General features: G+C 38.6%; 1 protein-coding gene across 1 annotated transcript in view; it reads left to right on the forward strand.

Moving 5' to 3' along the window:
• The window catches only part of LOC126249317 (uncharacterized), a 118,990-nt gene that overhangs the window by 72,572 nt on the left and 19,717 nt on the right, over positions 1 to 26,701 (forward strand). Inside the window, exons 6-8 of the mRNA XM_049950971.1 lie at positions 5,644 to 5,790; positions 5,884 to 6,136; positions 15,049 to 15,251. Of these exons, the coding sequence (XP_049806928.1) occupies positions 5,644 to 5,790; positions 5,884 to 6,136; positions 15,049 to 15,251 (603 nt within the window). The remainder of the gene's footprint in view (positions 1 to 5,643; positions 5,791 to 5,883; positions 6,137 to 15,048; positions 15,252 to 26,701) is intronic.

Genomic DNA, 26,701 nt, shown 5'->3' on the forward strand with positions numbered 1-26,701 from the left:
TACTGCCTCAGAGTAGCAGCAGAAATGGTACCCATTAATGAACAACTACATTAAATTTACTTCAGCAGACACTGCATGTACAACCAACAGACATTAATGTCAAAACTAAAACCTCTCAGGAAATTTCAAAATTAGTCAAGTGACAAACTGTTAGTAATTCTGCTAACTATGAAGGTATTTCATGTAGAGTATTATCATGTTGTGCTGACTTGGAAAGATTACCATGATATTTGTGATGTGTCAATGGCACATGGCATATTTACTCAAAGACTTAAATATGCTGGAGTGACACCTCTGTATGTTTTCATAAAGAATTTTCCATACAGGAAGCTATACAAGATATCAGAAGTGAAGTTCTGACAAATCTAAACAAGAAGAAACACCCTGTTGGTAGTTTGTGACACAAGTTAACAATTGGACAGATGGTAATATACTGATCCACTGTGTGGTGGTTGGAGGAAATCATAGGCAATGGTGGGGGAGCTGACTTCATACAAGAAAATTAAACAGCTTCTAACTTTCATTGCATAATTTGGCATGACAGTGTGCAAGTAGGGTATTTCCAGATGTAAGTTGGTTTACCCAAGTGGTAGCAGGAGCATGCATGTGTAATTCATGCCTGTGGAAACCCAACTTACCTATATATATAAAAGAAAGTCGTATTAGTTACACTATTTATAACTCAAGAATGGCTGGACCGATTTGGCTGAAAATTGGTGGAGAGGTAGCTTAGAACCAGGAGACGGAAAGAGGATACTTTTTATCCCATTCAGTCACTATAAAACATGGTATAACAAAAACGCATCTGGCATGGAATAACAAAACGCACATGTCAGCTAAACGTCACTATAAAACATGGTATAACAAAAACGCATCTGACATGGAGTAACAGCAGTTGCTTCTTCTGGAATAGCAGCCACATTGTTAGAAGGATGCCGTATGGCTCATTCAGAATTAAAATTACCGTTAAATCTTCAAACTAATGAAAAACCAACATGTAATATTACAAGAAACTCAGCAATAGCTAAAGTTTTATCAACATCCAAGATCATCATCTGGGACGAATGCACAATGGTGCATAAACTTGCATTAGAGGCACTTAACCAAACATTGAAACATCTATGCAATGACTCGAGATCTTTTGGAGGAGCAACTATTTTACTGTCTGGTGATTTCCGCCAAACACTGCCAGTATTTCCAAGATCAACAGCTGCAGACGAAATAAATGCTTGCCTCAAATCATCGAATCTATGGCGCTATCTGAAGAAACTTCCAGCTGACAACAAATATGAGAGTTACATTGCTTAATGATACATCTGCTGAAGATTTCTCTGAGCAGTTGCTGACTATCGGTAATGGTCAAGTACCTGTCGAAGAATCGAGTAGATTACTTCATTTCCTCATAATTTCTGCAACTTTGTCTCATTGAAAGATGAACTTATCAACAAAGTATTCCCAAACATTATTACTAACTACAAAAGTAATGAATGGTTGAGTGAGTGAGCAATTTTAGCTGCTAAGAATAAAGATGTAGATGACCTAAACTACATAATTCAGAATGAGATCATTGGTAAAATGCATTCATTCAAATCTATTGACTGTGTAACAAATGAAGATGAAGCCACAAATTATCCAATTGAATTTTTAAACTCCTTGGATGTGCCTGGCTTACCACCGCACAATTCATGCCTAAAAGTTGGCTCCGTAGTAATCATGCTTCAGAACATAAACCAACCAAAACTGTGCAACGGTACGTGTTTGGTGGTAAGCAAATTGATGAACAATGTTATTTACGTGACGATACTCAAAAGGAAAATTTGAAGGTGAGGAAGTTCTCATTCCGAGGATCGCAATGATCCCAACCGATATGCCATTTTTTATTAGCTTTAAGGTGGAACAGAGTTCACCGGGTCAGCTAGTTTGATATATAGTCTGTTGTCAGCTGTCAAAAGTAACACTTGTGTTTTGGTAGTATCAGTGATTACTTATTTTGAATGAAAAATTGATCATAGTACTTGTATAAATTTTTCCTAAAATAAAATAGAGTGCACAGAGTTTTAAGAAAGTCAAATATCACTTGTAGTGAACCTGTTATGCAAAATTTGTTCCGCAATTGTTGAATTTCAAACAAAAGTAGTACTGAATTAAGCTGATCAGTGTTTCAGATGCTGAGAGAGAGAGAGGGGGGGTGGGGAGGGGGGGGGGAATCTCAGTAATTGCTGTCAGATGTTAAGGTTGTGCTTACTGTGATCTTCAAATTTAACTGCATAATGCACTATGATTTCCTACTACAATTTTGAGCAATCAATAAGGACTACTTCTGGTAGTGCTGTTGCATGAAGGAATCTGAATAAATGCTCTGATTTCTGATGAAACAGTTAATGACTTTTGTATCACGATAATGCACCTGCTCATACTTTATTGTTGGTTCATTAATTTTTGCTCAACAACAATACTGTAACAATGTCCCAGTGTTCATAGTCACCAGGCATAACTCCAGGTGACTTTTTTCTGTTCCCAAAAATAAATAAAACCTCAAAGATCTTTGTTTTACAAGCATAGATGAGATTAAGAATGCATCACTCTGAGAGCTAAAAGATAGCTGACACATCAAGTTCCAGGAGTGTTTCAGGGATCTGAAGAAGTGGTGGCATAAATGTATAATATCTAATGGGGGACTAGTTTGAAGGGATAACACTGATGTAGACAAGAAAACACAATTCTTTCCAAAAAAGCAAACATTCCAATTTTTATGATCACTCAGTCTTTTGGATTGCAAAGTTGCACAAAGGCTGTTGAAGCAGATGTCATTCTGTAGGGTTCCAAGACCCATGGGAATTAATGGAAACAGCTGTCAAAAGTAACACTTGTGTTTTGGTAGTATCAGTGATTACTTATTTTGAATGAAAAATTGATCATAGTACTTGTATAAATTTTTCCTAAAATAAAATAGAGTGCACAGAGTTTTAAGAAAGTCAAATATCACTTGTAGTGAACCTGTTATGCAAAATTTGTTCCGCAATTGTTGAATTTCAAACAAAAGTAGTACTGAATTAAGCTGATCAGTGTTTCAGATGCTGAGAGAGAGAGAGAGGGGGTGGGGGGGGTGGGGAGGGGGGGGGGGAATCTCAGTAATTGCTGTCAGATGTTAAGGTTGTGCTTACTGTGATCTTCAAATTTAACTGCATAATGCACTATGATTTCCTACTACAATTTTGAGCAATCAATAAGGACTACTTCTGGTAGTGCTGTTGCATGAAGGAATCTGAATAAATGCTCTGATTTCTGATGAAACAGTTAACGACTTTTGTATCACGATAATGCACCTGCTCATACTTTATTGTAGGTTCATTAATTTTTGCTCAACAACAATACTGTAACAATGTCCCAGTGTTCATAGTCACCAGGCATAACTCCAGGTGACTTTTTTCTGTTCCCAAAAATAAATAAAACCTCAAAGATCTTTGTTTTACAAGCATAGATGAGATTAAAAATGCATCACTCTGAGAGCTAAAAGATAGCTGACACATCAAGTTCCAGGAGTGTTTCAGGGATCTGAAGAAGTGGTGGCATAAATGTATAATATCTAATGGGGGACTAGTTTGAAGGGATAACACTGATGTAGACAAGAAAACACAATTCTTTCCAAAAAAGCAAACATTCCAATTTTTATGATCACTCAGTCTTTTGGATTGCAAAGTTGCACAAAGGCTGTTGAAGCAGATGTCATTCTGTAGGGTTCCAAGACCCATGGGAATTAATGGAAACAAATTAGTACATGTAGCAAGCAAGGAGCCATGTAGTTATAATGAGATGGTTCAGTGTGCTACCCCCTACATCCTGCCTTAGGAGGCACAGAATTGTGTGAAGCTCAAGAGAAGAACAACAAGAAGTGGTAAATAATAGGCTGTGGCTTGGAAAGTCAGCAATACAGCACAGTCATGCCTCCTCCCTCACAGTTGAAATGTGGTTACCTGCATTTGCGTATTATACAGGACATTGCCCTAAGATGCTTGACCTCATGCTCCAACAAGAGGACCCTCCAGTGTACAATGCTTGTGGGGTACAGATCATAGTGAGTTAGCTTTTAGTTGACAATGGTCTGTACTTAGACAAGATAGCAGAGGCTAGTTTACATGTGGATCTACCCTGTTTCTCAGAAGCTAGTGAGATGAATGTGATGAAAATTCTAAGATAGTTAAGAAGTCATGCTTAAAATGACATTAGAGAGGAAATTTTAATAATTTAGAAGGGTGTTGGGTTGATTTGTGTCTTTTTCTTTTCAAGTGGTCAGTTAGCCATACATACTCATCGTATTATTTTCTCCTCCTCCTTGTATTCACTGTGTTTTACAATTTTTTTACAGCATTTGGCTAAAACGTGCAATATTTTACATGGTGTGATAAAATGTGTGGGTGGATGAGGGTGAAATTTGGAGAGAGTGAGCATAGCTTTAAGCAAGATTGAATTTTATACTTTTCAAATATTTGAGGCAATTTAAGCACACTTGTTTTAATTATTTCAACAAGGGCACTGATATAGCCACAGCAGAACCCCTTGAAACTACACAAATACCCCCATGTTTGAACCCCCCCCCCCCCCCCCCGCCCACCCAAGGCACACAGATCGACATACCAGAGTAACTGCTCTTTCTCATTGGAAATTATCAGGTAAGGTTTTTTTTTTTTTTTTTTGTATTTAAAGGGAAATGAACTCGTAAAGAATCATATTTGGAAAATAGTAATTTGGGAAAAAACTAAAATTTAAGACAAGTGTAGACTGAACATGCTGGATCTGTAAACAACTGAAAATTTAGATGTTACTCAGAATATATATTTGAAATGTATTCTTGGTGTCTTTGCACCAAATCACCAGATGAAACCAAGATTTTACATTATATAATTTCATTTTTTTTTCTTTTCCTTAATGCCACACTTAGTCATTAGTCAGCAGATAGGAAAGGTAAATTGCAAAGCTTTCAGATAAAGTTCATCCTCATAACACGATTCCTCTCTCTCTCTCTCTCTCTCTCTCTCTCTCTCTCTCTCTCTCTCTTTTCTTGCTTCTCAGCATTTGTTCAGTTTAGCAAGCTATAGTCTTGACTGCCTAATGACTAGTTTAAGCAGTACTGGAATGCTTTTAAGCTCAATTAATGCAATTCCTTTTGCTATAAGAAAGTAATTGTTGGAATTGAAGTAAGTAAAAATGGAAATCTACTTCAGTTAAATGACTCTTGTGAAATGAAATTATGTGAATGTAGTGGGATGCTGCTCAGAACTTTTCAAATTAGGTGAAAATAATTTTTACCATGCAACAACCACTTCCATTCCCCAACCCAAAGAAGTCATAAATGTATTGGGTTTTCCATGGCATCAGTCCTAGGCATCTCTAGGCATCTTAGAAGGAAATTCTAATGCTGATACCATGCACAGCATAAAAAATTTGTACAGAATTACTTGATTGTATATTATACTAGTATTACTATACTTTTTTTATTTGTTATCTATGGTGATTGCCATGTCGGTGACTTGAGCCTTTCATATCAGAATTATTAGACTGTAAAACATTAATATTATAATTTTAAGATTACAATGCTGTTGTTAGAATACAATCTATGAAATAAATTTGTAAATGAATTTTCAGGTCTGGATGGAAATTGGTGTAATCAGTTTTGCCATCTTACCATCATTTTTGTTCATACTGGGTGGAAGAATAACAAGAATTATTTGTATCACATTACTTATGACTTTTTCTGTGAGCTACTATGGAACTTATAGATTCCTTCGGATGGTAAATTTACGCAAAATTAATAATGAAATGTTAAATCTTTGGTAGTTGTGTAGTATTATGAATTTGTGAGTGACTTCCCTTTTTTTGCCACAGAAAGCAAGAGAAAAGAACGAGAGAATATTATCAGACACATTAACATGTACACCACAGGAACGATCTTGGTATCACAGTATATTTGGGTCCAGCAGTGATAGTGAATGCCAGAAAAGATGGAATGCTTTGCACATTGACCCTTCTGATGAAGTTACACCAGTGAATGTCATATCCCATATGATAGGAGTTATCATATTCCAGCCATTGGAGCAGTTTGGGATCATGTTTTCAAGTTTTTCAAGCCAAATATTTGGTAAGTTTACTGTATGTTTTAATATCATTCCTCTGAAAATCATTTACGTATTTTCAAAAGCCAAAGAACATATTGCAAGGCAGTACTTTCAGCAACCACAGCTTTAAAAAAATACAAATTTCAAACTTGTCTGTCACAATGGGAGACTATTATGGGGTTTCAGAAAAGTGATCCTGTAATTTTGTTGTGCAGTAACAGTTACACTGCTAGAAACAAGGAGGAAAGAAACATACAGAACAGAAAATTGTAAGAGACATGTCAGAAACGTAGTTATTTCACAATGACGCATTGATCCATACAGTTACAAACATTTAGAAAAGTAAAACAATTGTATTGAACTGAGGATTGGAATAAAGCACAAAACTAAATCTGTGGATCACAATAATAAACATGTTTATTTTAAGACAAATAAACAACACTACGCTACTGCAGACCGTGTTGAATAGTGAAGCAAAACTTTGCACAATGTCAGGAGAAAAAGAAGAGAAGCTAGCATCACAATTTATATTCTGAACACTGAGAAGTTGTATACAATAAGAAACAGGCTAAGCATTAACTTTTTTTGTATGTGCTAAAGCATTTGGTCATGAATAAATTCTGTATTTATGATCTCATGCATACTGAGAACTATTTCAGAATAACATTTTCACCTTTTATAAAGAATATAAAATGTGTGATTTTATGTTTTCCTGGTATAGGAAGATTTTGAATATTTCTTGGGTATTCAGCAGTGCTGCATTGTCCAGAAGGCACGATATTTTGCAAGCCAATTTCTTGGCATTTTTAGGCAGTCCTGACAACTGATTGTCTTTTGCTGGACCCCACCTTTATATCCCCTACACCATCACCAGCATCTATCCAGCCAACTCCAGGTGTGGACCTAGTGCAGTGGTGTGGTGATCATGTCGTAGGGATACAGTCCAAGGCTCTCGATCGTGCTGCCGCCAGTGCTTGACACTGTTCTCTGCTGGCGTGGCAACAAAACACCCTCATTGGTTGCTGCTATGGGAGCAGATTTCCACATAGATTGCCACTGTGCTTTGTCCATGCTCTAGGCAAATCCTTATCTGCTATAACTCCCTGAGTGCTCATAAATTTATACAGAGCATGTCCCCAACAGGCAGACATCCCCAGAACATCTAGGACTACCTTCCCCACCTACAATGATGGGAAAAGTAGCAGTCATTCTACTGGGTACCAGCTAATATGGTAATTCAGGAAAATGAATTAGCAGATGGGCACTTTGTACTCAAACTTTCAGGGTTACATGTACTGTCCTCTTGACGTGCTACATCCATAATGTTAAATTGCAGCACCATGTTTTGATGTGAAGAATAGAGCCTGGAAGTGATGGACAATAAACTGTGGCTTGTAAAATCAACTACTTGGCTGTGCTCTACTTCCTTTCAGCCACTGAGATGAGAGGAATCTATTTCACTTCACTACAGATAGCGTACACTCAAATAACATGGGGTTCCTGTTGTGGCAAGAGGACTCTGCAGCCAGAAGAGATTGGGCGGTAGTTGTTGACATCAGACGTATCCCCTTTTTTATGCAGTGATTTAACAATGGCACACTTCAGTCTATCTGGGAAAATACCCTGCTTCAGAGAGCGATTGGGCGGTAGTTGTTGACATCAGACATATCCCCTTTTTTATGCAGTAGTTTAACAATGGCACACTTCAGTCTGGGAAAATACCCTGCTTCAGAGAGCTATTACACATGTGGCTAAGAATCCCACTTATTTCTTGGGAAATAAGTGTGTGGTTACATTGCATTACATTGATTCTTGTTCCATAGATCATGAGTACAACATTTTATAATGATGTGGAACGTGTCAGTTTTAACATAAGGTTTCTTTACATGTTATAATTAAATCTTCTTCTCTTTTCAGTTACTACTTAATACATAAAAATTCATGTATTAAGTAGAAGTAGTTGTCATTCAGAATTATTTTTAGTTTGTTTTTGAATGGTGGTTGGTGATCTGCCAGACTTTTAATACTATTTGGTAAATGACCAAAGACTTTTGTAGCAGCTTAGTTCACCCATTTCTGTGTAAAAGATTTAACCCAGAGTAATGAAGATCATCATCTCTTCTAGTGTTGTAGCTATGCTCATTGCTATTATTTTTTAATTGGGATGGCTTATTAACAGCAAATTTCATATGTGAATATATGTATTTTAAGGTACTGTGAATATCCCTAGTTCCTTAAATAAATGTCTGGAAAGTGATCTTGGGCAGGCTCCAGCTTTTCTAACAATGAATACTTTTTCTCTTACTGATGAATTACCCCAAAATATGATGCCATATGAAAGCAGTGAATGAAAACAGGCATAGTAGGCTAATTTACTGATATGTTTGTCACAAAAATTTGCAGTAATCCTAATAGCATAAGCAGCTGAACTCAAACGTTTCAGCAGATCATCAGTGTGTTTCTTCCAGTTCAATTTCTCATCAGTGCACACACCCAGAAATTTTGAATATTCTGCTTTAGCAGTAGATTTCTGTTCAAACTTACATTTACAATGCTGTTATGCCACTTGCTGTACAGAACTGTATATACTATATTTTCAAAATTTAGTGAGAATCCATTTGCAGGGACTGAATAATTTTCTGAAAGACCTTATTTACAATTTCCTCGCGTAATTCCTGTTTGCTGTGTGTCATTACTCTACTTGAATCACCACAAAAAGAACTAGCTTTGCATCTTCATGAATATATAGTGGCAAGTTATTGATATATATTAAGAACAATAAGGGATCCAAGACTGAACCCTGTGGGGCACCATTCTTGATACCTCCTCACTCCTCTGCTAGTTTTTGCAGACCATCTGTACTGTTAATTTCAACCTTCTGTATTCTTCCAGTTAAATATGAATTAAACCATTTGTGCATTGTCCCACTCATACCATAATACTTAAGCTTATCTAGAAGAATTTCATGATTCACACGGTCAAAAGCCTTTGAGAGATCACTAAAAATCCCAATGGGTGATGTTTCGTTATTCAGGGCATTTAATATTTGATCATTGAAATCATATATAGAATTTTTTCTGTTGAAAATCCTTTCTGAAAACCAAATTGACATTTTGTTAGTACTTCATTTTTACAAATATGTGAAGCTATTCTAGAATAAATCCCTTTTTAAAGAATTTTGCAGAAAGCTGTCAGAAATGAGATTAGGTTGTAGTTGTTAGCATGAGACATATCTCCCTTTTTATGCAATTATTTAACAATAGCATATTTCAGTCTATCTGGAAAAATGCCCTGTTTCAGTGAGCTGTTACATATGTGGCTGAGAATCCTACTTATCTATTGGGAACAAGCTTATAGTACTCTGTTGGAAATGCCATCAATTCCATGTGAACTTTTACTTTTGAGTGAATTTATTATTTTCATAATTTCAGTAAGAGAGGTTGGCTGAATTTCAATTTTATCAAACTGCATAGGCATTGCCTGTTCCACATACAGCCTTGCATTTTCTAATGGACATCTGGATCCTATTTTCTCTATAACACTTAAAAATGATTACTAAAAATATTTGTACTCTGACTTTTTGTTAACAATCTTTTCATTGGGTCTAATAGAAATACAGTCTTCCTGTGCCTTGCCCTGTTCCCCTTTTAAAAGTATTCCAAATTGTTTTAATTCTATGATCAGAGATGCTAATCTCAGACATAATGCACACATATAATATTATGTAACATTGTCGGAGAACAACGATCTTATTGTGATATTCAATGCTACCTGGTGCCATTGCAGGCATGTGTTCTGATAAGAAAAGTGTATAAATTGGAGCAGTGATCAATAAGGAAATATTCTATTGACACTGCAGGCTGAAAATGGGAAGGTTCATTGAAATAAGTGACTGACAAATAGCAAATTGTTATGGCATGGCATCTGTGTATGAGCATCTTGTAAATGATGAATCTGATCAGCTGTTCTCATAGTACTGTCGTGGACATCTGTGGAAAGTGGTTAATATGACGGTGAAGTGACAAGGTGTTTGAAAGCCATCCCTTATCTTATAATGTGGAGGCAGAGGCTTGCCTGCTCTGCAAATCAGGATAGTTGGTGATCTATGGCAGATATGATGCCAGAGTACATTGCTGCTGCAGGCACAATTGTTTTTGAGCATGTCGTTCAGTACACTTTGTTGAATATGGAGCCCCCCCCCCCCCCCCCAGTAGATGACCCCTATGTGTTCACATGCTGACCTAATGGAATCATGAATTTTGATTTCAGTGGGCATGAGATCATTGAGATTGGACTGTGAGTAAATGGAAACATCTTGCATGAACCATGGACCTTGCCGTCGGTGGGGAGGCTTGTGTGCCTCAGCGATACAGATGGCCGAACCGTAGGTGCAACCACAACGGAGGGGTATCTGTTGAGAGGCCAGACAAACATGTGGTTCCTGAAGAGGGGCAGCAGCCTTTTCGGTAGTTGCAGGGGCAACAGTCTGGATGATTGACTGATCTGGCCTTGTAACATTAACCAAAACGGCCTTGCTGTGCTGGTACTGCGAACGGCTGAAAGCAAGGGGAAACTACAGCTGTAATTTTTCCCAAGGACATGCAGCTTTACTGTATGATTAAATGATGATGGTGTCCTCTTGGGTGAAATATTCCGGAGGTAAAATAGTCCCCCATTCGGATCTCCGGGCGGGGACTACTCAAGGGGACGTCATTATCAGGAGAAAGAAAACTGGCATTCTACGGATCGGAGCGTGGAATGTCAGATCCCTTAATCGGGCAGGTAGGTTAGAAAATTTAAAAAGGGAAATGGATAGGTTAAAGTTAGATATAGTGGGAATTAGTGAAGTTCGGTGGCAGGAGGAACAAGACTTTTGGTCAGGTGAATACAGGGTTATAAATACAAAATCAAATAGGGGTAATGCAGGAGTAGGTTTCATAATGAATAAAAAAATAGTAGTGCGGGTTAGCTACTACAAGCAGCATAGTGAACGCATTATTGTGGCCAAGATAGGCACAAAGCCCATGCCTGCTACAGTAGTACAAGTTTATATGCCAACTAGCTCTGCAGATGATGAAGAAATTGAAGAAATGTATGATGAGATAAAAGAAATTATTCAGGTAGTGAAGGGAGACGAAAATTTAATAGTCATGGGTGACTGGAATTCGCCAGTAGGAAAAGGGAGAGAAGGAAACATAGTAGGTGAATATGGATTGGGGGGAAGAAATGGAAGAGGAAACCGCCTTGTAGAATTTTGCACAGAGCATAACTTAATCATAGCTAACACTTGGTTCAAGAATCATAAAAGAAGGTTGTATACCTGGAAGAATCCTGGAGATACTAAAAGGTATCAGATATATAATGGTAAGACAGAGATTTAGGAACCAGGTTTTAAATTGTAAGACATTTCCAGGGGCAGATGTGGATTCTGACCACAATCTATTGGTTATGAACTGCAGATTGAAACTGAAGAAACTGCAAAAAGGTGGGAATTTAAGGAGATGGGACCTGGATAAACTGAAAGAACCAGAGGTTGTAGAGAGTTTCAGGGAGAGCATTAGGGAACAATTGACAGGAATGGGGGAAAGAAGTACAGTAGAAGAAGAATGGGTAGCTCTGAGGGATGAAGTAGTGAAGGCGGCAGATGATCAAGTAGGTAAAAAGGCGAGGGCTAATAGAAATCCTTGGGTAACAGAAGAAATATTGAATTTAATTGATGAAAGGAGAAAATGTAAAAATGCAGCAAATGAAGCAGGCAAGTGGAATACAAACGTCTCAAAAATGAGATCGACAGGAAGTGCAAAATGGCCAAGCAGGGATGGCTAGAGGACAAATGTAAGGATATAGAGGCTTGTCTCACTAGGGGTAAGATAGATACTGCCTACAGGAAAATTAAAGAGACCTTTGGAGAGAAGAGAACCACTTGTATGAATATCAAGAGCTCAGATGGCAACCCAGTTCTAAGCAAAGAAGGGAAGGCAGAAAGGTGGAAGGAGTATATAGAGGGTTTATACAAGGGCGATGTACTTGAGGACAATATTATGGAAATGGAAGAGGATGTAGACGAAGACGAAATGGGAGATAAGATACTGCGTGAAGAGTTTGACAGAGCACTGAAAGACCTGAGTCGAAACAAGGCCCCGGGAGTAGACAACATTCCATTAGAACTACTGATGGCCTTGGGAGAGCCAGTCCTTACAATACTCTACCATCTGGTGAGCAAGATGTATGAGACAGGCGAAATACCCTCAGACTTCAAGAAGAATATAATAATTCCAATCCCAAAGAAAGCAGATGTTGACAGATGTGAAAATTACCGAACTATCAGTTTAATAAGTCACAGCTGCAAAATACTAACGCGAATTCTTTACAGACGAATGGAAAAACTGGTAGAAGCGGACCTCGGGGAAGATCAGTTTGGATTCCGTAGAAATGTTGGAACACGTGAGGCAATACTAACCTTACGACTTATCTTAGAAGAAAGATTAAGAAAAGGCAAACCTACGTTTCTAGCATTTGTAGACTTAGAGAAAGCTTTTGACAATGTTAACTGGAATACTCTCTTTCAAATTCTGAAGGTGGCAGGGGTAAAATACAGGGAGCGAAAGGCTATTTACAATTTGTACAGAAACCAGATGGCAGTTATAAGAGTCGAGGGGCATGAAAGGGAAGCAGTGGTTGGGAAAGGAGTGAGACAGGGTTGTAGCCTCTCCCCGATGTTATTCAATCTGTATATTGAGCAAGCAGTAAAGGAAACAAAAAAATTGGAGTAGGTATTAAAATTCATGGAGAAGAAGTAAAAACTTTGAGGTTTGCTGATGTCATTGTAATTCTGTCAGAGACAGCAAAGGACTTGGAAGAGCAGTTGAACGGAATGGACAGTGTCTTGAAAGGAGGATATAAGATGAACATCAACAAAAGCAAAACGAGGATAATGGAATGTAGTCAAATTAAATCGGGTGATGCTGAGGGTATTAGATTAGGAAATGAGACACTTAAAGTAGTAATGGAATTTTGCTATTTAGGGAGTAAAATAACTGATGATGGTCGAAGTAGAGAGGATATAAAATGTAGACTGGCAATGGCAAGGAAATCGTTTCTGAAGAAGAGAAATTTGTTAACATCGGGTATAGATTTAAATGTCAGGAAGTTGTTTCTGAAAGTATTTGTATGGAGTGTAGCCATGTATGGAAGTGAAACATGGACGATAACTAGTTTGGACAAGAAGAGAATAGAACCTTTCGAAATGTGGTGCTACAGAAGAATGCTGAAGATAAGGTGGGTAGATCACGTAACTAATGAGGAGGTATTGAATAGGATTGGGGAGAAGAGAAGTTTGTGGCACAACTTGACTAGAAGAAGGGATCAGTTGGTAGGACATGTTTTGAGGCATCAAGGGATCACAAATTTAGCATTGGAGGGCAGCGTGGAAGGTAAAAATCGTAGAGGGAGACCAAGGGATCAATACACTAAGCAGATTCAGAAGGATGTAGGTTGCAGTAGGTACTGGGAGATGAAGAAGCTTGCACAGGGTAGAGTAGCATGGAGAGCTGCATCAAACCAGTCTCAGGACTGAAGACCACAACAACAACAACAAACAATTGCATGTTCAGATGAATCATTTATCTTGTTACACCAGCTGGTTGGTCCTGTCCATATATGCTGTTATCCAGGTTTGAAACAGGCACCATCCCATGGACTCAGCCTGGTGGGAGCAGTAAGTATGGGGGACATTCACAGCTTCCATGGGACCCAAAATAGTAGTCGAAGGCACCATGACAATTGTGGACAGTGTGAACATTACTGCAAACCAACCACATCCCTTCAGGCCTGATGTTTTGCCCTGTCATGATGGCATCTTGTGGATAACTGTTCATGTCACAGGGCGAGAATCATACTACAGTGGTTTGAGGAGTATGACAGTGAACTCACACTGATGTCATCACCACCAAATTTGCCTGATTGAAACCCAATGGGATGCATTCATGATGCTATTGGATTCCAGTTTTGTGTCCACAGATTAGCAGCCCATAATTTTAAGTGAAGCGGCCTATGGGTAGACATCTGGTGCCAAGTGTTGCTAGAAACCTATCAAGGGCTTGTTGAATACATGCTACGCAGATCACTGCTGTGTTGTCTTCCATTGGTGGACTAGTGCTCTATTAAGCAGGTTTTGATTCCTCAGTTTATGATATGAAACAGCTGATGGACAGTCAGATTTGATACAGATTCTTTTTCATAATTCAAGACTCAAATAAACAATGAAAAATTACTTAGAATAGTTATAGGTTGCCACAGTTAATTACACAACATTAAACGAAAACACAGTGCTTGATCATGTTTTGTATATTTTGAAAGATTTCTCTGCAGGTGTCATCTAAATCTTAAGGCTTTTTCTACTATGCAGAAATTCATTTTCATGGAATGGACTGTATAATATTAACAGTTAGGAAAAAAAAGATATCAGTGAAACAAACTAGAATCAGTTCTCCTTCCACATTCAGAACAGTTACTGTCAGTTTGTGAAATCATTTGGTCAGTTTTTCTTATTCCATATCTGGCACATGAGCCACAATGACTGCAAGAGTGGGGTTTCATTACAGTTATTAAAAAAATAAAAAAAATCTTTAATGAAATAGTCCTCTTAAAACATTTAAACAACAACTTCAGTCAGTCATTTAAATCTTCAATTGCTGTAGAATGATGTATGAAACTTGAAAACTGTATGATGTGTTTATTATTTCTTTGTGTGTTCCAGTGTATATGGTTATCCAACATTTCCTACGCTGCAGCCTGTCCAGAAATCTGCTCCCTAACTGACTATCTAAGATTACTTGTTATTTTTACTATCTTTTTCTTTCTTGGTGTTGAAACATAGTAGCTTATTGTAAGATAATTGAGAAGATGCATAGTAATTGTAGTATTTAATTTTCAGAATCACAACCATTCTTGCGTGGAATGGTTGTCTATGCAACAGCTGTCCTGATCATTATTAGTGTGATCTTTTTCTGCTGTTATGGGCTGCATGGTAGAAGCAGAGGTCTTGGAAGCCACAATTATCCTTATACATTTGCAGGTCAGCGATTTTGTGATACAGAACCAGATGCTAGCTCATTTCATCCAGATAGTAGAAGCCAGGTAATGATCCTCAAGTACCATACTTCATTGGCATTCTTGGTTGAGAAGTATATTTTTGTCTGTTTTTGTAATATCTGTTGTATTCACAATTTATGTAAAACTCTTATGCCCCTTTAGGATTTATGCATGAATTTTAGAATAACTGTATAACTACATGTTGTGACAACGTCTTCATAACACAGCATGTGGCTATCTTCAGGATCAGGTGCTCCACATCACAAAATGTGAAATAATTTATGTTGTATCGAAATATAGAAGATAGCTGCAGCTTCTGTTTTTGCAGATTTACTCCTGCAGAAGATTTTTTAAATTAATTAATTAATTTATTTTTATTTTCATAATAATTTTTGTAAGAAAACATAAAATATGAGCAGCAAATTAGCAGAAAATTTTATTAACACTGTTATGTAACCTGGCCCATTGGGACATTTAATGAGCTGGTTTTGAATCTTCTCCAATGGAGGCAGCATAAGCATGTTAAGACCAAAGCAAAGTGTTGCATCAGTACAGAAGGGTTGGAATGTAGTTGCCATTTTCCTCTAGATTAGTTTAAATGTAATTTTTTCCATAGACCCATAGTGAGGTGATTATCAAGGGTGTAGAACATTCATAAAACAAGATTAACTAATATGTATTTGTAGCCACAAAAAGGGAATATGCTAATGACTTTTCTGCAGGTCCCAAATAAAATTATCCTCACAGATGTGGAATAATATGATGTGCATCATCAAAGAGAAAGTCAGTTTACTGCACTTATTTACATTTACCACATTCATGCAGAAGTTAGATTTTACATAACACCCACATTTGGTATTATTAATAATACAGGGTATTTGGAAAGTTGCTGCACATTTACAACATATATTGAAGATAATGTCCACAGTCAGCTATACAAGAAAAAAGTGTGGTGGTGTAAGGTCTGTTCCCCAAAAATTCCTCCAGAATACACATAGTGGTGTTAGCTATGTGCGCAGTAGCACCAACATGTTGAAACCATGAGTAGTTGATTTGGCGTTCCTTTAGCTGGCCAGTAAAGTCATGGATCATTAAATAGCAGTGATCACTTTTTATGGTTTCGTCAAAATATAGAAGTCTGATAATGCACCATTTGGATACTGTTACCCACATTCCAATTTCCTAATCACGCAATGGCATTTGAAGCATAGCATGAGGATTCTTCATTGACCATAATCATGTGTTTTGTGTGTTAACATGATTAGAGAGGTAGACTAGGCCTCATCTGTATGGGAGGTGACATCAAGAATATCAGTGGTATTCCTCCAAATAAAAGATATAAACCATTTGCGTTAATAGATTCACTTTTCATTATCTGTATCTTTCAGTTCTTTTACTGCTGTTGCTTTATATGAGAAAAATTTCAGTGTTTGCCTAAGCACTGATGCAAGCTCAGTAACTTTTTCTTGTGCCAGATTGCATAATGATTTTGCTAGGCTGTGCTGTATGAAATCATAAATATCCAACAACTTCTGTTCATTTAGTTTAGATGATCTTCCATTTCATTCAGAATCTTACATGGACTGTGTCCCTCAAAATTTCTCAATAAATTGATGAACCGTATTACTATGAGGTACAGTTGTTTCAGGAAATATTTCAGCAGATGCCTCCTGCACTAAATCCATGTACTTATCATCTTGATGAAAAATATGTTCGACAAAAAAAATATGTTCCTCAGTTGAAAGCACCATAATTTAAAAACAAATTGAACATTTAAACACTACACAATGCATTTGGTAGTATTCATCAACTGAACCAATCAGTTAATTGCTAAGCAACAGTAGCAAACACATTTCTGCCAACTCTGTTGCAAACTTCCAATGTAATGTTTGTCCATAGTCCAGTGCACAGAGACTTTCCAAACACACTGTATATACACGTCATTTGGTTCTGCTAAGAAATTTCTCAGTGGAGGAGAATGAGCTGCCCACCAATAAATCCCTTAGGCTTCTCTTAAACAACTTTATTAGTAGCTAAAGTTTTTGTTCCTGGTGGAAAGTTATTGAAAATGTATGTTACTGACAAGGGGACTGCAACTACCTGTTATCACTTGTTTTGTCCAAACTTTTGGTATATGCAGGCCTTGGCCAAAACTTAAAATAACGGAAATGGGAGCTCCAGATGTCCAGGTGTTTAGAAAAAAAGCATTTTCCATCTGGGCCAGGCATGGTTCCCAGGCAGGAGGTGACACAGCAGAAAGGATACAGAACAGAAATGCTAAGGTCATGGGGTCAAGCCCCATGCAGAAACTTTTTTATTTTTTTAGTTTTCAGTTTTTAAGTTACAGTAAAACCCCCTTTTTAAACTTTTCAGCAGACTCACCCAAAAATGTGTAAAATGCAGGAAAGTGTAAAATCCATGAAAGCGTATACAACACAAGTGAAAATGGATAAATTACTCATACTGACATTCTCCTAATATTGTTCAGAATTTAAAGTTGAAGCATATTAAATTTTGCCTATTTTTTAAAAATGTGAAATAAGTAATTGTTTTTGTTTCTTTCTAACAGGAGTTAGCTCTACTATTTTGTGAAATCACATTGAAAAGATATTCATGTTCTAATGTGAGACTTATTATTGATAATCATTATAAAATTATGGCAAATAAAATTTGTAACACAATATTGGTTGAAGCACTAAAATTGGTGGTCTTCATAAACAGAGGACAGTAGACAAAAAATCTGCAACTTATTTATGATGAGGAGGTCACTTGGTTTGGGGCATTCTGGGCGGGAAAGAGGGTGGAAATAATCATGTTTTGGAGCATCTTGACAGGGAATATTTGTTTTGTAAATAAAAAACGCTTCCTCTTGCTGCACTATATTTTATTCTCCCAGACGCATTTCGCCTTTTTTCACTTTAAGGCATCATCAGTTGGATGGTTCTCCATGTTTTTAGTTGGCAGCGGTGTTTCCTCTCATCTGGTCAGATGGAGGTTGCACTACTGCTCTATTTACGAAACACAATAAATGTAGATATTTTATCGTAACCATCAGAATTTTTTGATTTTAAAGGTGTAATGGTGGTCATTAATTGTACTAATGTTGTAAGAGTCATATTCATATTACTGAAGTTATTTGTAAGGGCTGGTTGGAGGTATTCTGTGGCTGCATCTATTGAACCTGACAACCTCATCTTCCAGTAACATTAATGAAATGCTTGTTAAAATATTTTACAACACTGAACATATCTGTTATCAATATATCATTTACTCTTAATGCAGTCTACTTCCGTTCATCGCTGGTTCTACCAGACTTCTTCTTCACTGTATTCCATATTGTCTCTACTTTGTTACCTGATATGACTATTTTTTTTATCTTAATGAATTTCCTTTGATGTGTGGATCTTCAATATTTTGAGGTATCGCTTGCAGTGAGCTGTAGCATCAACATCAGAGCAATTTCTGTCTGACAGGTGCAGTTTCCTTTGTGTCTTACTAGATACCTTTACTTCTTCTGTAATCCATGGATTCTTTTTTGTAGACTTGTCTAATCTGGGTTACTTTTGAGAGGAAATAGCTTTCAAAGAAGCTGAGAAATTCATTCATGTCATGAACACTATATACATCAGTCCAGTTCATGTCTCTGAGGAGTTTTCTAAAATAATCAGATTTTGTCTCCAGACCTCAGATTTAATAGATTTTGTATCCTGATCTGTATTATCATATAACATAAAGAATTGGATGTCTCGGTGTAAGAGGTCATTAACTATTGGAGTTGTAATATACACTATCTGATAAAAAAAGTGAAGCATCCAGAAGGTGAAGAGTAAATGAAATGAAACTACATTGGTTGAGAGGGTATGTCATGTTATTTCAATGATTACAAAATTGAAGGAAGATTAGGGTTTAATGTTCCATCAGTAGCAAAATCATTAGAAATGGAGCTCAAGCTCAGGATGTTCCAAGGATGGGGAAGGAAATCAGCCATGCCTTTTTGAAAGAAACTATCCTAGAATTTGCCTGGAGAGATTTAAGGAAACCGCAGAAAACCTAAATCTGGATGCTGAGATGCAGATTTGAACTGTTGTCCTCTCCAATGCGAGTCCAGTATGCTAACCACTGTGCCACTTGACTCAGTTACAGGCATGAGACAAATTTACAAGAACTTGGCAGTGTGTGTGTGCTTATCAGTATAATGTTGCACCTCGTCTGGCCTGGGTGTTTGCACTGATTCAGTTTTTGAAGGGTGCCATAAAGTCATTGTGTCTTCTCTTGAGACACATTGGCCTCCAAATATTGTAACTGGGTCTTGATATCCTGGATACTGGCACCTGGATGGGGCATATGTCTGAGATGGTCCAACACATGTTCTATCAAGGATAGATCTTGCTGGCCATTGGAGTACCTCAAAATAAATTAGCACCACAATATTGTCACATGAAAGGTAACACATGGACACAGGATGTCTGTGAGAAACCATTGTGCTGTCAATGTTCCCTCAGTCACTAACAGTTGTGACTTGACATCTTACTCAATGGCTCCCCAAACCATGATGTCTAGAGTAACACAGCTGTGCCTCTCTAAAATATTGGAAGAATGGAACCTCTCCCCAGATCACTGCCGCACTCACTGACAATCGTCATCGAGGGTAGTGCAGGATGCTGAACAAGATGCGACACTATTCATCAGCAGTACATGGTTCCCAGCTGTGGCACCAGTCCAAACACAGTAATTTGTGTTGCAGTTGTAATGGCAACCTGCACATGGGACGGTAATTCCCTAGTCAGACTGATGCTAGTCTGCAACCAATGGTTCAGGATGACACGGAATGTTTCAAGGAGTCCATTACTTGTTCTCAGGTGACAGGCACTGATGTGAAGGTGTTACGATGTGATTGGTGCACAATATGATGATCCTCCCTTGTAGTGATCAGATGTGATTGGGCAGAACTGTGAATGACAAGTATCCCTGCCCTCACATTCCCAGTGCAACATTGGGCCACTGTCATATCTGCATGTCCCACAAACGTGGATACTTCGCATATTAATTGGTCAGCCAAATGGAGACCCACAATGAGGCTCCTTTAAAACTCTTTTAGGTGCTGGTACCAGTGTATCACAGATGCAGTATCTCTGTGTCATTCACAGTGAACACTCAGCATCTGACACTGATCATGCCTAAAATATACTGTACCAGGTGTGGTAACAACACTAAATGCAAGCAACACTAACGCAGACATGTGGCCGTTCTATGTGTCACAGAGAATTGTAGTTCTAATCATTAATACATGTACAAAGTTAAAGTAATATCAAACCATGTCTTGTTGGTGCTACATTTTTGGTCAGGCAGTGTAATTGTGTTCATTACACCCTCCTACAGAGATATAATCAGTGGCTGTTTTTGAACAGTTAGCTACCCTACTTGAGAAATTGACAGTGGGAGTTATCTTAAATGGTAATATTGTTACTTTGCCATAAATTCTTATGGGAAGAGGTGTTAAGAGAATTAAAATCACTGCTAACCACTGTTTCTTTGTTTTTTACTGTTCAATAGCTCTTCAAGGTAATTTTTGAACTGATTAAAATTACTTGCAGGTACTTGATAGACACGTACAATTATGAAGAATTGTTTATGAAATTCAACTTCTGTCACACATGCTTCCGTATGCTGCTCTGAGCAAAATATAAAAATGTATGTCTTCTTAAATTCATGACAGTTTCTGACAAATGTGGCCATTCCTTACTCCATTTCTGCTCTATAGAAGTGAGATGTTAACCTAAACCCTATAAAACTGAACATGTCTACAGGGTATTCTGAAACTATTCTTTCAAATTAATACAGGAGGGACAGAACATAGAAACAAATGTATTTATATATTATTTTATATATATGGTCCTTGATAATAGTTTCTGATGGTAGGCATGATATACACAGAGGGTAGTTTAGCATGCTAATTACAGTAGTGGCATTCACAGGAACTGCTCGAATGCATGACCATTTTCCTGTATACAAGCAGTACATCACCATTGTCCTGTATACACACAGAACATCATCGAACCATTGAGTGTCATGTCCATTCAAAGATTCAGGGCATGTCCACAATGGTACCAATTCTATTGATGAGGTCTTCTTCTGTTTACACAATCCTTTCATACAAGAGTTGCTCTATATGCCCCCAGTGGAAAAAGTCCAGTCACATGAGGTCAGGTGATGTTGATGGCCAGATGCTGAAATGGACTGGTGTCCCCATTGTGCTGGAAGTACGTCCTGTGTCTAACATTCAGACGTACCTGCAGTTCTGGCAACACATATTCCACAAAGACACGACATCTCCATCCATTTAGGTGGAATGGAAGAATATACAGGATAAACATTAATAAATCTGACAAACTGCAGGGGTGGATTGCTGACTGGAAATGGAGAAAGAAAGGTCCTATGAACATGTGTTTGGAAATGGACAATGTGCATGCAACATCAACAAATCATCCCAGAATACAGTACAGAGCTGCACTGCATTCACATCATATCAGATGTTCAAAGTGGCCTCTGTGGGATGCAGTGCACACATTCACAGGTTGCATCATGGATTGCTGACTCTTTCGCATGTTCTGGCCTCTCTCCTAATAGGGTCACAGATGACGTGAATACTCTGTTGAAGGGTCTGCACATCAGGAACTGATTTAGTGCTTTCCAGATGCCCTGAGAGGTAAAAATCCTGAGTGTTAGTCTGATTATCTAGTAGACCATGCTACGGGGCCTCTGTGTCCTATCCAGTGTCTGAGGAAGATGTTGTTGGGGTGTAGGTCAACAGTAATGCAGAAGTAGGGTGGTGCTCTATCATGCAGAAACCACATAACCTGTTGTAGTACCAAAGGTGCATTCTCAAGCAGCCCAGGCAGAGTGTTCCCTAGGAAGTCCAGTTATGTTCCTCTGTTGAGGTGCTGAGGAGTAATAACTGGTCCAAGCACGTGGTCACCAAGAATCCATAGCCACACACTGCTGCTGAACCATTGCTGATGAGATGCCTCAATCATTCCCCAAGGATTGTAGTCCACAGATGATGATTATGCAGATTGTTGAAGTTAGTTCTGGTAAAGGTTGTTTAGTTGATAAAGTGGACTGTTGACAGAAATACTGTAATTGTGATGGAGTCATGCAGAAACCATTGAGAAAATCCTTCCTATAGAGAGAAATCCATTGCTGATAATCCTTGCAGGTGATAGGGATTGAAGCAGTTGTCCATGCGGGTTACACATAATCATACATTGGCTTACACCATGTTGACAGGCACTTTCCTGGAACTTGTTGTAGGATTCCTCTCAATATCCTGTAGAATCCAGTCCTCCAAAACTGGTGTCCACACAGTATGCCACCTCTCAAAGGACCCATGATCACACAAATGCCCAAAAAGGGCTTTAAATGTTGTGGGATGTGGTTGGTGACTGTGAGGGTACTTGTTTTGGTATAGCCATGCTGCCTCTCAACCGTTTCCATCTTCTGGGCCATACAAAAACACTATCTTGCCTTGTTCCTGGATTATTCTGTTGCTTACAGTATGCTGTGTCAATCTCACAGCCTGCAGCACCCAAGGAACACATGAAATATGGTCAGTGGGCAGAGGAACTTCATTTGTCACTGCCATCTACTGTGGCAATGATACATTTCTGGGCACATGTTCATAGGACCCCTTTTCCTCCATTTCCAGTCAGGAATTCATCCCTGCAGCTTGTCGGTTTTATTTATGTGCATCCTGTATGGTCCAGTCAACCTGTTACTGAGAATGCTGGCCCACACATTAACACTGAACTACTGTTGATGAGCACAAGGTTGAGTACCTCATGGATTCACATGTGTCCAAATGTGCAAATAGTTGATATTGAAATGGCAGTCACAGGTAATTAAAGCCTTGATGGTGTACATGACCTCATCTGGAAATAAGGGATGTAGGTCAGTCTGTTGTGAAAACCATTGTGCAAACTGTTAGGGAAAATCGTCAGGTGCTAGTGCTGCCACATGCTGAACATGGAAAGGATGGAGCTGTTGGTCATGTAACACACTTCGCACTAGGCTATGTCTGACACCAAGAATGTGTGCAATATGTCATGCACTTGTAGATGCAGTGTCTTCAACATGTTGCAGAATCTTGTCTTCCATTTTGGTTCACACTGTTCAATTCCAACCTATATCATGCATGCTTGCTTGCTTGGAAAGTGCCTGTGTCATGTAGCAGATGATGCAAATGTCCAACTCTTTGTTGTAGAACTTGTTGGGTGGGAAAGTGCTGTCAGTACTACCTCAATGCTGTTTGTCCATTTCCATTCACATTCACTTCCCCATGAACCATGGACCTTGCCGTTGGTGGGGAGGCTTGCGTGCCTCAGCGATACAGATGGCCGTACCATAGGTGCAACCACAACGGAGGGGTATCTGTTAAGAGGCCATACAAACGTGTGGTTCCTGAAGAGGGGCAGCAGCCTTTTCAGTAGTTGCAGGGGCAACAGTCTGGATGATTGACTGACCTGGCCTTGCAACATTAACCAAAACGGCCTTGCTGTGATGGTACTGCGAACAGCTGAAAGCAAGGGGAAACTACGGCCGTAATTTTTCCCGAGGGCATGCAGCTTTACCGTATGGATAAATGATGATGGCGTCCTCTTGGGTAAAATATTCCGGAGGTAAAATAGTCCCCCATTCGGATCTCCGGGCGGGGACTACTCAAGAAATGACGTCGTTATCAGGAAAAAGAAAACTGGCGTTCTATGGATCGGAGCATGGAATGTCAGATCCCTTAACCGGGCAGGTAGATTAGAAAATCTGAAAAGGGAAATGGATAGGTTAAAGCTCGATATAGTGGGAATTAGTGAAGTTCGGTGGCAGGAGGAACAAGACTTTTGGTCAGGTGAATACAGGGTTCTAAACACAAAATCAAATGGGGGTAATGCAGGAGTAGGTTTCATAATGAATAAAAAAAATAGGAGTGCAGGTAAGCTACTACAAACAGCATAGTGAACGCATTATTGTGGCCAAGATAGACACGAAGCCCATGCCTACTACAGTAGTACAAGTTTATATGCCAACTAGCTCTGTAGATGATGAAGAAATTGAAGAAATGTATGATGAGATAAAAGAAATTATTCAGGTAGTGAAGGGAGACGAAAATTTAATAGTCGTGGGTGACTGGAATTCGAGAGTAGGAAAAGGGAGAGAAGGAAACATAGTAGGTGAATATGGATTGGGGCTAAGAAATGAAAGAGGAAGCCGCCTGGTAGAGTTTTGCACAGAGCATAACTTAATCATAGCTAAAACTTGGTTCAAGAATCATAAAAGAAGGTTGTATACATGGAAGAATCCTGGAGATACTAGAAGGTATCAGATAGATTATAAAACGGTAAGACAGAGATTTAGGAACCAGGTTTAAAATTGTAAGACATTTCCAGGGGCAGATGTGGATTCTGACCACAATCTATTGGTTATGAACTGTAGATTAAAACTGAAGAAACTGCAAAAAGGTGGGAATTTAATGAGATGGGACCTGGATAAACTGAAAGAACCAGAGGTTGTACAGAGTTTCAGGAAGAGCATAAGGGAACAATTGGCAGGAATGGGGGAAAGAAGTACAGTAGAAGAAGAATGGGTAGCTCTGAGGGATGAAGTAGTGAAGGCAGCAGAGGATGGCTAGAGGACAAATGTAAGGATGTAGAGGCTTATCTCACTAGGGGTAAGATAGATACTGCCTACAGGGAAATTAAAGATACCTTTGGAGGAAAGAGAACCACTTGTATGAATATCAAGAGCTCAGATGGAAACCCAGTTCTAAGTGTGAAGAGTTTGACAGAGCACTGAAAGACCTGAGTCGTAACAAGGCCCTGGGAGTAGACAACATTCTATAAGAACTACTGACAGCCTTGGGAGAGCCAGTCCTGACAAAACTCTACCATCTGGTTAGCGAGATGTATGAGACAGGCGAAATACCCTCAGACTTCAAGAAGAATATAGTAATTCCAATCCCAAAGAAAGCAGGTGTTGACAGATGTGAAAAATACTGAACTATCAGTTTAATAAGTCACAGCTGCAAAATACTAACACAAATTCTTTACAGACGAATGGAAACACTGGTAGAAGCCGACCTCTGGGAAGATCAGTTTGGATTCCGTAGAAATATTGGAACACGTGAGGCAATACTGACCCTACGACTTATCTTAGAAGAAAGATTGAGGAAAGGCAAACCTAAGTTTCTAACATTCGTAGACTTAGAGAAAGCTTTTGACAATGTTGACTGGAATACTCTCTTTCAAATTCTGAAGGTGGCAGGGGTAAAATACAGGGAGCGAAAGGCTATTTACAATTTGTACAGAAACCAGATGGCAGTTATAAGAGTCGAGGGGCATGAAAGGGAAGCAGTGGTTGGGAAAGGAGTGAGACAGGGTTGTAGCCTCTCCCCGATGTTATTCAATCTGTATATTGAGCAAGCAGTAAAGGAAACAAAAGAAAAGTTCGGAGTAGGTATTAAAATTCATGGAGAAGAAGTAAAAACTCTGAGGTTCGCCGATGACATTGTAATTCTGTCAGAGACAGCAAAGGACTTGGAAGAGCAGTTGAACGGAATGGACAATGTCTTGAAAGGAGGATATAAGATGAACATCAACAAAAGCAAAACAAGGATAATGGAATGTGGTCGAATTAAGTTGGGTGATGCTGAGGGAATTAGATTAGGAAATGAGACACTTAAAGTAGTATAGGAGTTTTGCTATTTGGGGAGCAAAATAACTGATGATGGTGGAAGTAGAGAGGATATAAAATGTAGACTGGCAATGGCTAGGAAAGCGTTTCTGAAGAAGAGAAATTTGTTAACATCGAGTATAGATTTAAGTGTCAGGAAGTCGTTTCTGAAAGTATTTGTATGGAGTGTGGCCATGTATGGAAGTGAAACATGGACGATAACTAGTTTGGACAAGAAGAGAATAGAAGCTTTCGAAATGTGGTGCTACAGAAGAATGCTGAAGATTAGATGGGTAGATCACATAACTAATGATGAAGTATTGAATAGAATTGGGGAGAAGAGGAGTATGTGGCACAACTTGACAAAAAGGAGGGACCGGTTAGTAGGACATGTTCTGAGGCATCAAGGGATCACAAATTTAGCATTGGAGGGCAGCGTGGAGGGTAAAAATCGTAGAGGGAGACCAAGAGATGAATACACTAAGCAGATTCAGAAGGATGTGGGTTGCAGTAGGTACTGGGAGATGAAGAAGCTCGCACAGGATAGGGTAGCATGGAGAGCTGCAGCAAACCAGTCTCAGGACTGAAGACCACAACAACAACACACATGTACTAGACACATGTCAGCCATTTCAGCTTAAGTAAACTGCTCCATGTTCACTGTTGTTGTCACAAGGCAGTAACGATAGCAATTAAATTGGTGCATTTATGAGGAAGTTGTCATTATTGTCACAAGGTGGTGACACTTGCGAATGAATCGGTGTACTTCCAGGCAG

Source organism: Schistocerca nitens, chromosome 3, assembly GCF_023898315.1.
Source record: "Schistocerca nitens isolate TAMUIC-IGC-003100 chromosome 3, iqSchNite1.1, whole genome shotgun sequence".
NCBI lineage: Eukaryota > Metazoa > Arthropoda > Insecta > Orthoptera > Acrididae > Schistocerca > Schistocerca nitens.